The 13,573-nt window shown below is 42.3% G+C and overlaps 1 protein-coding gene across 1 annotated transcript; it reads right to left on the bottom strand.

The window, feature by feature from the left end:
- Positions 1-5,646: 5,646 nt before the first annotated feature.
- LOC115637860 (olfactory receptor 10A3-like) lies at positions 5,647-6,594 on the bottom strand. The gene has a single exon (XM_030539461.1). It carries the CDS (start codon positions 6,592-6,594, stop codon positions 5,647-5,649), a length of 948 nt encoding a protein of 315 aa, XP_030395321.1.
- Between the last annotated feature and the right edge of the window lie 6,979 nt (positions 6,595-13,573).

Here is a 13,573-nt window from a genome sequence, read left to right as displayed (position 1 = left end):
AAGGTAGTGGACCCGGATTCCATGCCTACCACTGAAACAGCCACAGCATCTCCAGTCCCAGGCCCGGAACTGGAACAGCAACCAGCACCAGCAAGTGCAACCACATCTTCAAACTCAACGCCAGAGGGCGCCAGCGAGCCAGAACTGGCAGAAGCACAAGACAACCATACCCAAAAGGCTCAGCCAGAGCCTGAAATACCCTCAGGTGCACCAGCGGAGAGCGGTTCACCAGCAACGGAAACAACCCCATCACCTACATCGCTTCCAGAGGGACCAAGCCCAAGTCCACAGTCTGAGGAAGAACTGGTGACCCCAGCCTCAAGGGAACAGTTCCAGGCTGAGCAGGAAGCAGATGACAGCCTTCAGAAAGCTTGGGCGGCGGCACGGAGCACCCCATCGCCTCTCAGCTCTTCTAATCGATCCCGGTTTGTTATAGACCAAGGACTTTTATACAAGGAAATTCTTTCTGGTGGACACCGGGAAGAATGGCAGCCGCAAAAACAGTTGGTGATTCCAACTAAGTATCGGGGGAAGCTCTTAAGCTTAGCCCATGATCATCCCAGTGGCCATGCTGGGGTGAACAGAACCAAGGACCGGTTGGGGAAGTCCTTCCACTGGGAGGGGATGGGCAAGGATGTTGCCAAGTATGTCCGGTCTTGTGAGGTATGCCAAAGAGTGGGTAAGCCTCAAGACCAGGTCAAGGCCCCTCTCCAGCCACTCCCCATAATTGAGGTCCCATTTCAGCGAGTAGCTGTGGATATTCTGGGCCCTTTCCCAAAAAAGACGCCCAGAGGAAAGCAGTACGTACTGACTTTAGTGGACTTTGCTACCCGATGGCCAGAAGCAGTCGCTCTAGGCAACACCAGGGCTAACACTGTGTGCCTGGCCTTAACAGACATCTTTGCCAGGGTAGGTTGGCCCTCTGACATCCTTACAGATTCAGGGTCTAATTTCCTGGCAGGGACCATGGAAAAACTGTGGGAAACTCATGGGGTGAATCACTTGGTTGCCACCCCGTACCACCATCAAACCAATGGCCTGGTGGAAAGGTTCAATGGAACTTTGGGGGCCATGATACGAAAATTCACCAACGAATTCTCCAATAATTGGGACCTAGTGTTGCAGCAGTTGCTGTTTGCCTACAGGGCTGTACCACATCCCAGTTTAGGGTTTTCACCATTTGAACTTGTGTATGGTAATGAGGTTAAGGGGCCATTACAGTTGGTGAAGCATCAATGGGAGGGGTTTACGCCTTCTCCAGGAACTAACATTCTGGACTTTGTAAGCAACCTACAAAGCACCCTCCAACACTCTTTAGCCCTTGCTAGAGAGAACCTAAAGGATGCTCAGAAAGAGCAAAAGGCCTGGTATGACAGACATGCCAGAGAACGTTCCTTCAAGGTAGGAGACCAGGTTATGGTCTTGAAGGCGCAACAGGCCCATAAGATGGAAGCATCATGGGAAGGGCCATTCACGGTCCAAGAGCGCCTGGGAAATGTAAACTACCTCATAGCATTTCCCAATTCCCCACTAAAGCCTAAAGTGTACCATGTTAATTCTCTCAAGCCTTTCTATTCCAGAGACTTACAGGTTTGTCAGTTTACAGTCCAGGGAGATGATGCTGAGTGGCCTGACGGTGTCTACTACGACGGGAAAAAAGACGGTGGCGTGGAAGAGGTGAACCTCTCAACCACCCTGGAACGTCTGCAGCGGCAACAAATCAAGGAGCTGTGCACTAGCTTCACCCCATTGTTCTCAGCTACCCCAGGACGGACTGAACGGGCATACCACTCCATTGATACAGGTAATGCTCACCCAATCAGAACCCCACCCTACCGGGTGTCTCCTCATGCTCAAGCTGCTATAGAACAGGAGATCCAGAACATGCTACAGATGGGTATAATCCGCTCATCTACCAGTGCATGGGCATCTCCAGTGGTTCTGGTACCCAAACCAGATGGGGAAATACGCTTTTGCGTCGACTACCGTAAGCTAAATGCGGTAACTCGTCCGGACAACTATCCAATGCCACGTACCGATAAGCTATTGGAGAAGTTGGGACGTGCCCAGTTCATCTCTACAATAGACTTAACCAAGGGGTACTGGCAAGTACCGCTAGATGAACCTGCCAAGGAGAGGTCAGCATTTGTCACCCATGCAGGGGTGTATGAATTCAATGTCCTTCCTTTTGGCCTTCGAAATGCACCCGCCACCTTCCAAAGGCTGGTAGATGGTCTCCTAGCTGGACTGGGAGAATTTGCAGTTGCCTACCTCGATGATGTGGCCATTTTTTCAGACTCCTGGCCCGAACACCTACTACACCTGGAAAAGGTCTTTGAGCGCATCAGGCAGGCAGGACTAACTGTTAAGGCCAAAAAGTGTCAAATAGGCCAAAACAGAGTGACTTACCTGGGGCACCAGGTGGGTCGAGGAACCATAAACCCCCTACAGGACAAGGTGGATGCTATCCAAAAGTGGCCTGTCCCAAGGTCAAAGAAACAGGTCCAATCCTTCTTAGGCTTGGCCGGATACTACAGGCAATTTGTACCACACTACAGCCAAATCGCTGCCCCATTGACCGATCTGACCAAAAAGACCCAGCCAAATGCCGTTAAGTGGATTGATGAGTGTCAAAAGGCCTTTACCCAGCTTAAGGCAACACTCATGTCTGACCCTGTACTCAGGGCCCCGGACTTTGACAAGCCATTCCTAGTAACCACGGATGCATCTGAGCGTGGTATAGGAGCAGTGCTCATGCAGGAAGCAACAGATCACAACTTCCATCCTGTCGTGTTTCTCAGCAAGAAACTGTCTGAGAGGGAAAGTCACTGGTCAGTCAGTGAAAAGGAATGCTATGCCATTGTGTACGCCCTGGAAAAGCTACGCCCATATTTTTGGGGACGGCGGTTCAAACTACAAACTGACCATGCTGCACTAAAGTGGCTTCATACTGCCAAGGGGAACAACAAGAAACTTCTTCGTTGGAGTTTAGCTCTCCAAGATTTTGATTTTGAAATTCAACACATCACAGGAGCTTCTAACAAAGTTGCTGATGCTCTCTCCCGTGAGAGTTTCCCAGAATCCAGTAGTTAAAAAGTGTTCTTAAAATGTAGAAGTCTGTTAGTTATATACTTAGGGGTATATGTAAAGGTGCATGTGTTGTATTAATCTGTTTATTTTCAAGTTCTAGAAGGAAATCGCCGCCAGTGAGCTTCCCCACTGTCTGCAATTTGGGGGGCGTGTCATAAACAGATAGCTAAGGGTTAATGTCTCTTTCACCTAAAGCACCTGACCAGAGGACCAATCAGGAAACCGGATTTTTTCAACTTTGGGTGGAGGGAATTGTGTGTCTGAGGGTCTTTGTTTCTGTCTGCCTGCAGTCTCTGAGCTTTGGAGAAGTAGTTCTGTTTTCTAATCTTCTGTTTCTAAGTATAAGGACAAAGAGATCAGATAGTAAGTTATATGGTTTCTTTTCTTTGGTATTTGCATGAATATAAGTGCTGGAGTGCTTTGATTTGTATTCTTTTTGAATAAGGCTGTTTATTCAATCTTTTTTTAAGAAATTGCCCTGTATTGTGTTATCTTAATACAGAGAGATCATTTGTATTTTTTCTTTCTTTTTATATAAAGCTTTCTTTTAAGACCTGTTGGAGTTTTTCTTTACTTCAGGGAAATTGAGTCTGTACTCACCAGGGAATTTGGTGGGAGGAAGAAGTCAGGGGAAATGTGTGTGGGTTGTATTGGCTAGCCTGATTTTGCATTCCCTCTGAGGAAATAGGAAAGTACTTTTTGTTTCCAGGATTGGAAACGGAGAGGGCAAGTCCCTCGGTTTGGATTCACAGAGCTTGTGTCTGTGTATCTCTCCAGGAGCATCTGGAGGGGGGAAGGGAAAAAGGATTATTTCCCTTTGTTGTGAGACTCAAGGGATTTGGGTCTTGGGGTCCTCAGGGAAGGTTTTTCAGGGGGACCAGAGTGCCCCAAAACACTCTAATTTTTTGGGTGGTGGCAGCAAGTACCAGGTCCAAGCTGGTAACTAAGCTTGGAGGTTTTCATGCTAACCCCCATATTTTGGACGCTAAGGTCCAAATCTGGGACTAAGGTCATAACAATACCTCTATCCCTTCAAGCTTACGCTCTGTGTGGGAGACCTAGGTTTGAGTCTGCACTCTGCCTGATTCTAGCAGCATGGTTTGAATGTCAGCCTCCCACATCCCAGCTGAATGCTCTAACTTCTGGTCTATAGGGTATTCTCAGGCAGAGCTCTATCCTGCTGAGGTTGTTCCACTTTGCAATAAATATTTAAATAACTGTTGGGCCAGAGAGAAAGAAGGACTGACTCAAGACACTGATGACACACACATGGGATCTCACACATTTGATCACATAGCTACATACATACACATGCATAAATGACTTACCTAAATACCAAGGAGATAGGGACCAGACATATAGCTAGAGAATCAGTGAGGGCTGACAAAAATAGACTAACAAATATTGCAAATTAACATTCAAGGCTGATGGGATTTACGCACCTATGTCACTTTTGCACATGGGACGTAAGCTCCTAAATTAAATAGACACTCTTGAACATTTTACTCTCATTGGTCAGAAATGAGCACTTTGTAGTTTCTGCAATGAGCTACACCTAATCTGAATTATTAACCAAGAAAAAAGGAGAGAGCGAGGGAGAGAGAAACAGCATGATCTCTCTCTCTCTCTCTCTCTCTCTCTCTCTCTCTCTCTCTCTCTCTCTTTCCATCACTTGCATATGCTTGTTTGTACACATATTTCCCTATACAACTCCTCATATCAATGACTGAATTTATCCAGAAGCTTTGGTCCCATTTACACCAGTGAAATTTTGGTGTCAGTTTTTGATAGGTATACAATTATAAACAAATACATAAATCATAACAATAAGTGAACAACAATAAGAGAAATATCCTAGATGGACAGACAGCCAGAACTTAAATGCAGTACCACATCTCTTTCTACTGATTGAATCCACCACCACTTCATTTTCTTCTTCTGCATGTTTTTTTTCTCCTCCAATTTTAGAGTGAATAAGTTTGATTAGAGTTTCAAAAAAATTGATCACAATGGGTCAGAATTTTTTTTCCCTTGAAAAATTTTCTTTTTTTTTTCAAAAATCCCCCCCCAAAAAGTTTTGTTTTTCAGCAAATGAGAAACAAAACAAAAAATGTCCAAAACCAACCAAAGAAAGGAATATTTGTGGAGGATTTGGATTCCTGGTTAAAAAATGGAAAATTTCTAAGGAAAGCAGACTCTTTAAGTGAAAATTTCCTTTCTGTAAAAAAACATTTTTGAAATAATTTTGTTGATCAGTGCTAAAAGAAACCCCAGACAAACTGAGGCAAAAAGCAGGAGTAGAATGCTGCTGAGCTCTTTGAGGGAACTCCTGGGAGTCCTATTCTGAGGCCAAACCTGCAGAAAGCATCCCAGAAGAAGGAGTGATGGACAATAGAACAATTCTATAGCTAACTTGTGCAACACAGTCTTAATGAAGAGGAACCAGTTTTCAAGAATCTTTTTGAATTGCAAAGGCAGATGCTGATTCAGATTGTGATCCCAATTCTGGAGTCACATTCAGATCCGTAAGTTTCAAACCAGTCATTCATCTCAAAATCACGGCGGTTCCAAGGAAGATAATATCCTGCCAAAAGTTTTCCTTATCGCTCCTTTCACTTCATTGTTCCTCAGGCTGTAGACGACTGGATTTAACAATGGTGTGAGGATGGTGTAGCAGAGGGACAAGAATTTACTGGTAGTGGGTGAACTACTGGACTTGGGCTGGAAGTAGGTGAGACCAGCTGTGCTGAAGAGCAAGATCACCACAGTGAGATGTGAAGAGCAAGTAGAGAAGGTTTTACGCCGCCCCTCAGCAGATGGCATCTTCAGGATTGTGGCCAAAATGCAAATGTAGGACCAAAGTATCAGTGCAAATGGGATCACGACAAATAATACAGTTGAGGTAAGGGCTTCAATTTCAATCATGTAGGTGTTTCCACAGACCAGCTCAAGTACAGGTGAAGCATCACAGAAGAAATGGTCAATCTCATTAGATGGGCAGAAGGGGAGATTAAATACCCATGTGACATGTATTAGTGTCACAAGGCTGCTGCTTAGCCATGCAATGCCCACAAGCTGTATGCAAACACCTTTATTCATAATGGCAGTATACACCAGAGGGCGGCATATGGCCACATATCTGTCATATGCCATCAGGGTCAGCAGGCAGCACTCTGTGCCACCTAGGGAGATGAGGAAATACATCTGTGCTGCACAACTGGAAAATGAGATGGTTTTCTCCCTGGTGAGGAGGTTGACCAGCATTTCAGGGATAGTAACTGAGGTGTAGCAGATCTCCAGGAAGGACAAGTTCCGGAGAAAAAAATACATGGGGGTGTGAAGGGCTGGGTCAGTAAATGTTATAAGAACTATGAGAGCATTCCCCAGCAGGATGATCATGTATGTAATTAGGACCAACACAAAGAGTAAAACTGGAAGGTTAGAGAGACCAGAAAATCCTAGGAGTATGAACTCAATTGCAGTGGATTGGTTTCTTCCTTTCATGTCATCAGGATGTTTCACCTCCTAAGGAAGTGAAAAGGCACTCAGACACCATGGTGGTGGGAAACCTTATAAAATAAATAGATATGAAGCACCATGGCCTTGGATAGGTTATTGGCTGCAGGAATTAGACCTGAGACCTCTGGAACTTAACACATGAACCTCTACTGTCTATGCTAAAAAAGCCATCTCTGTTAGCCAATGCCCATCAACCTCTATGTGGCCCAGTCACCATCAGACGGGGACACAGCTCCACACTAGGTGTGCGTGGATTACAGATAGATGAGCTAATACTGGGATTACAGATAGATGAGGATAATACTGGGATTACAGATAGATGAGCTAACACTGGGATATTTAGATTATTGAAGGGAAGAAAAGTACTTTCTTCAGTCTGAATATAGGTGACCTCACTCATTTCAAGTATATGGGCCTAATTCTTCTGTCATTTATACCTCATGTCAATAAAGAATAATCCTATTAAAGTTAATGGTGTTAATTCTGATTTCTTCAGGAGTAACTTCTGTGAGGGTTACGTCTACACTACAGGATAAATTTAAATTAGCTTAAACAGATTTTATAAAACAGATATTATAAAGTCGATTGTGCGCATTCACACTAGGCACATTAATTCGGTGGTGTGCGTCCATGGGACAAGGCTAGCGTCGATTTCTGGAGCGGTGCATTGTGGGTAGGTACTGTAAAAGAATGAGGCCAATAATGTCGATTTGCGTCCACATTAACCCTAAATCAATATAGTAATATCGATTTTAGCGTTACTCCTCTCGTTTTGTAGGAGTACAGAAATCGATTTAAAGAGCCCTTTAAATCGATATAAAGAGCAATGTAGTGTGGACGAGTGCAGCGTTAAATCGATTTAACGCTGTTAAAATTGGTTTAACAGTGTAGTGTGGACCAGGCCTTACAGACTAAATCACAGAAACCCCCCTGAGAGCTGCCAACTGATGTGCCCCCTGCCTTCCCTGCTAGCTCAGGACTTCAACACCCTGTCTTGCTGAGCCAGACACTGTTCCAGCAAAGACCCAGGGTCTGAATTACTTGCCCCAAAGCTGCAGGTTTACCTGAAAACAGCTCACAGAAGTGTGCTCACCTTTAGCACTCAGCTGCCCAACTCCCAATGGGGTCTAAACCCAAATAAATCCATTTCACCCTGTATAAAGCTTATACAGGGTAAATTCATAAACTGTTCGCCCTCTATAACACTAATAGAGAGATATTCACATTTTTTTGCTCACCCAGGTATTAATACATACTCTGAGTTAATTAATAAGTAAAACGTAATTTTATTAAATACAGAAAGTAGGATTTAAGTGGTTCCAAGTAGTAAGAGACAGAACAAAGTAAGTCACAAAGCAAAATAAAATAAAACCTGCAAATCTATGTCTAATCAAACTGAATACAGATAATCTCACCCTCAGAGATGCTTCAGTAAGTTTTTTCCTCAGACCAGACATCTTCCAGGCCTGAGCACAATTCTTTTCCCTGGTACAGCTCTTGTTCCAGCTCAGCTGGTAGCTAGGGAATTCTTCATGACGGCTCGCCTCCTTTGTTCTGTTCCACCCCTTTTTGTATAAGGTGGGAATCCTTTGTCTCTCTCTTGGTTTCCACGCCCCCCTCACTGGAAAAGCACCAGGTTAAAGATGGATTCCAGTTCATGTGACCTGATCACATGTCACTGTAAGACCCCAAGCCTTCATTCCTCCCAGCCTGACTCACAGGAAGGTTTGCTTGCAACAGAGCCCCAGTCAATTGTCCTGGTTGATGGGAGCCATTAAGATTCCAAACCACCATTAATGGCCCACACTTTGCATAATTACAATAGGCCCTCAGAGTTATATTTCATATTTTTAGTCCCAGATACAAAAGTGGTACATTTATACAAATAGGATGATCATACTCAGCAGATTATAAGCTTTGTAATGATATCTTACAAGAGACTTTTTGCATGAAGCATATTCCAGTTATATTATATTCACTTATTACCATATTTTTATAAACCCATATAGACTGCACAATGTCACAACTTCATCCAAATTACCGGAGTGGCCCTTCTAAAATTTAGTTGAGGAGGCAGCAAACTCAGACCTTGGGCATAAGGTGACCAAAAAAAAAAAAAAAAAGGTTTAAAAGGAAAAATCAGTGCAATTTGCACCAATTGGTCATGGTATTTTTTGTGGAAAATGACAGTAACTCACATATAAGAGAAGGTGTCGGAGAAAAACAGCAGAAAGGAAGGAGTAAAAATCTCCTTCTGCCTGCTTGGCAGGTATATCACTCTCAATTCTGCCTTCAGTTACACCCATGTATATCCAGAATCACTATTGATCCAAGTTCAGAGGAGTGATTCTACATTGTAAGGATTGTAAATTAGAGCTTGGTGAAATTTTTCAGACAAATAGTTTATTCACTGAAAACCACAGACTGAAGTTCATGCAGAGTTCTCCAAATAGTTTTCATGGAACCAAAACAGTGGAAACATTTCGGCAATGTCAAATAGAAATTTTTAATTTCATTTTGATCTAGAACTTTGTGTTTCATTTTTCAGGGCAAAGCAAAGTAAAGAATTCACAAAATACCAAGGGGAGGTGATGGTGGTTACTTCTTTATAATCTTTGCCCCAGTGGTTAGGGGACTTATGTGCAATGTGCAAGACCCACTTTGATTCCCTAGTGTGCCTGAAGTGCAGAAGGGATTTGAAATTGGGATACTGGAGGAGAGCCCTAACCACTGGGCTATGTGGGAACTCTCTCTCAAACTCTTCTCCTGTATCTGTTCTGTTTTGTATAATCTATTTCAGCAAAGGGAGTGCGATCCTTGGTCTCCTCTCACTCAAGTGAGCACGTTAACCACCAGGCTACAGCATCATTTTCATTCTCTGGCTCAACTGGCCCTGCAGGGTGCTAAGTAGTTTGTGCATAGGGCAGTGTGCTCCCATCCCCTTTTAAGAGAGGGAGAAGCACAAGATACCATCCCAGGACAGGGAAGGGTCGGAGACCCAAGGCATGAGGCTCTCAGAAAAGGCACACGATGCAGCTAGCACTGTAACTGTGAAACTCACACACATTAGTTAGTGTATGCAGTGTTGTGGTAGCTAAGTTGGTCCCAGGATATTAGAGAGAAAAGATGGATGAGGTTCAACAGAAGATGATCACCTAAGTTGTCTCTCAAATATTAATTAGTTAATTCAACCATCCTATAGCACGGGGGAAAGGGGAACATGTTTCCCTCTGTTTCCCACTCCATTTTAAATCAAGACTGGATATTTTTATAAAATCTCTGTTCTATGAATTATTTCGGGAAAGTTCTCTGGCCTGTGTTCTGCAGGAAGACAGATCAAATGATCACAATGGTTCCTGAACTGAGACATGAAGAGATTTACCCAGGTGTGTAAAGTTATTGCAATGTCTCACTAGCTTTTATTTTTAAAGGGACAACACATGGCTTTCTGTCACCTAAACTACTTTGACAATCCCAGCCTGGATGCATATGTAATGTGTCGAAGAGTAGAACTGAAAATAATCTAATGCCATTTGATCTACTAGCAAGATATCTCCAAATGGAATGTTGTGTTCTGATTCTGCTAGCCCCGTCTCAAAAAAGGATACAATAGAAATAGAGGGAGTTCAGATCTGGACAATAATAAGGATTACAAGAATGGAACAATTTAAAATAATATACATTGAAAAACATAATCCCAACTAAACATATAAAATGATGGGGTCTAAATTTGCTGTTACCACTCAAGAAAGAGATCTTGGAGCCATTGTGGATTGTTCTCTGAAAACATCCATTCAATGTGCAGCAGCAGTTTAAAAAGTGAACACAATGTTGGGAATCATTAAGAAAGGGACAGATAATAAGACAGAAAACATAGAAAATGCTAATGGGAAGGGGGTAGGTTTAGAAGATAAAATAAAATAAGAACAAGTTAAAAATCACTTAGAAAAGTTAGATGCCTGCAAGTCACCAGGGCCTGATGAAATGCATCCTAGAATACCCAAGGAGTTAATAGAGGAGGTATCTCAGCCTCTAGCTATTATCTGTGGAACTCTTTGCCACAGAATGTTCTCAAGCCCAAAACTATAACAGGGTTCAAAGAAGAACTTGATAAGGGATGCAAAACCATGCTCTGAAGTGTCCCTAGCCTCTGTTTGCTGGAAGCTGGGAACGGGCGACGGGGGATGGATCACATTGTGATTACCTGTTCTGTTCATTCCTTCCGAAGCACCTAGATGGACCATTCGTCTGATGAAGTATGGCCATTCTTATGTTCTTATGTAACAATGCAAAGATGAGAAGTTTGCCAGAAACAAAAGAGCTGGTTGGGGAAATATTTTTCCTCACTGACAATTTTGATGAAAATGAAAGTGTTTTCTCATTTCTTCAATATTTTTGAAGTGTTTTGAGTTTTCACTGAAAAAAACACAATCTCCAATTTTTGTTTTGATTTTTTTTGTTTTTGGTTGTCAAACATAATTTTAAAAAATAACACTTTGGTGATTATCTCTTTTTCAATGAAAATATGTTTATTTTATTTTATTTTACTTTTAGGAAATAGATTATTTTGGTGAAAATTTCCACTAAAAATATAGAATTAAAAATGTACCTCTATTGAAAGACACTTCATCTGTACTGTCTTGAACAGTGATCATATATATTCCATTCGATTGCTCTCACACACACATGTAGTTCACAGCTTCCATCCATCCATCCTGCATCCAGCTATGTCTAAGACAGACATCACATATGTACCTGTGCACTGTAATAGCAACCATAACTAAATAAAAACTCACTAATTAGAGTGATCCATTGCCATCATTCATACCTGAAAGAAGCTCTTTCTTTGATGTAGGCTCTCATGTTATTGTTAATTTCAAATCAAAAAGACCTTGGGGATTTTTATTCTTTCGCACTCTCCTCCCACCTTCCACTCCTTCCTGTTTCAGGGATCTCACAAGTATTGTGGCATATGCTACCAAAGGGATCTATTAACATGTTTATGTAGCTGTGAACAAAAGCAGTTTTATCCATTACATTGTGATCCCTGAAGATTCTGTCTATTAGCCTCAGATGGAAAATGAGATATCTTTTGACCAAGGGTTTTGTTTTTGTTTTTGTTTCTTTCAAAGCAGGGGTTGGCAACTTTCAGAAGTGGTGTGCCAAATCTTCATTTATTCACTCTAATTTAAGGTTTCATGTGCCAGTAATACATTTTAACATTTTTAGAAGGTCTCTTTCTATAAGTCTATAATACATAACTAAACTATTGTTGTATGTAAAGTAAATAAGGTTTTTACAATGTTTAAGAAGCTTCATTTAAAATGCAGAGCCCCTGGACCGGTGGCCAGGACCTGGCCAGTGTGAGTGCCACTGAAAATCAGCTTGCGTGCCGCCTTTGGCACATGTGCCGTAGGTTGCCTACCCCTGTTTCAAAGTTTCAAGTGGAGCCACCAGGAGATTGGATTATTTTCATATCTCATGGGCCAAATTTTCTAAAACAGTGGTTTTCAACCTGTGGTCCACAGACTATGTCTAAGGGGTCCACAAAAAGTGACTATGAAAATAAAATTTCAGATCCCAAAAAAAGGAATTCAATTTTTCAGATCAATCAAAAGCATGTGACTACTTCTCCTACAGGACAAAACCCAGAGTGTTGTCATTACCATAGATGCCCACAATTTAGCACCCTTTCTCATGCATCTGAACATGTGCAACATTTATAGTTGAATTCTGTTCAGTCAGTTTTCGGTTTCAGACTTCTATGGCAGGGGTCTGGATACCACTGCTTGAAATTCCCAAAGGGTCTGCCCTGCATTCAAAATTTTTCAGGGGTCCACAAATGAAAAAAAGGTTGAAAACCACTGCTCTAAAATCTTCTCAACTCAGCCTCTAGTTTTGTGCAATTTGTGACATGATCTTACAAATATACAGTGTGTGCCTGTCCCCTTCTCTTCCATTATCTCCTGCTGCCTCCAAGTGTCCATTAAATGGTATAACTGCCCCTTCCCCCACCCCCACTCCCACCCTCTGCTGCCTCCTGGTGCCCATTATACAGTATAGCTGCCTCTTCTCCACCCCGACCTTCTGCTGCTCCTAGTACCCATTATACAATATAGCTGCTCCATTTCAATCCCTCACCCTCTGCTGCACCCTAAGGTCTATTATACAGTATACATTGTACAATAATCTATTCTTCTTAACAAATAGAAGGTTAAGGAATGACTTGATTACTGTCTATAAGTATCAACTTGGGAGAAAATATCGAATTGTGATCTCTTTGAAATAGCATAGAATCATAGAATCATAGAAACATAGGACTGGAAGGGACCTTGACAGATCTTCTAGTCCAGTCCCCGCACTCACAGCAGGACTATGTATTATCTAGAGCATCCCTGACAGTTGATTGTCTAACCTGTTTTTTTAAAACCTCCAATGCTGCAATTTAAGACCAAAGTCAAATAGGGAAGGTTTTTAAATAGAAGTGCTCGGGAATTTTCTGTAGGATAGATTTTCTGGCAGAAAATGCAGTTTCTACAACAATGAATTCCGTTGGAAAACTTGAAATGAGAATGTTAGGTTTTGAGTCAGTTCAACTCAGATGAGAATATTTTGTTTCTCGGAACTGACCCAAAATTATTTGTTTCAAAGCAGTTCAAAAAAACATTAAACTGCATTTCCCTATCAATGCATTGCCTTCTGGGAGTTGTAATTCCAGCCCCTATTCTTTCTTAAGGGCCAGGCTCTCTGAAGGTCTACATCACCGGTAATACAATGTGGAATTCCACCTTCCCACATTCCATGATGCATCATGGGAGTCATATGTCTCTGGATGGATTATGAGGGAGATAGTACATTCAATGAGTCTGTTTCAGATGGGAGAATGGAGCCATCTGGTCAGCTTAATGAACCAAAAATAAACATTTTTATTGCTGGAATCTCAAAATGTATTATGATATGATAG

Source organism: Gopherus evgoodei, chromosome 21, assembly GCF_007399415.2.
Source record: "Gopherus evgoodei ecotype Sinaloan lineage chromosome 21, rGopEvg1_v1.p, whole genome shotgun sequence".
NCBI lineage: Eukaryota > Metazoa > Chordata > Testudines > Testudinidae > Gopherus > Gopherus evgoodei.
This window is presented reverse-complemented; position numbering and strand designations above follow the sequence as displayed.

Bases quoted from the DNA above. Each gene is read 5' to 3' on its own strand.
- LOC115637860 (XM_030539461.1), bottom strand. From the start codon at position 6,594: ATGAAAGGAAGAAACCAATCCACTGCAATTGAGTTCATACTCCTAGGA.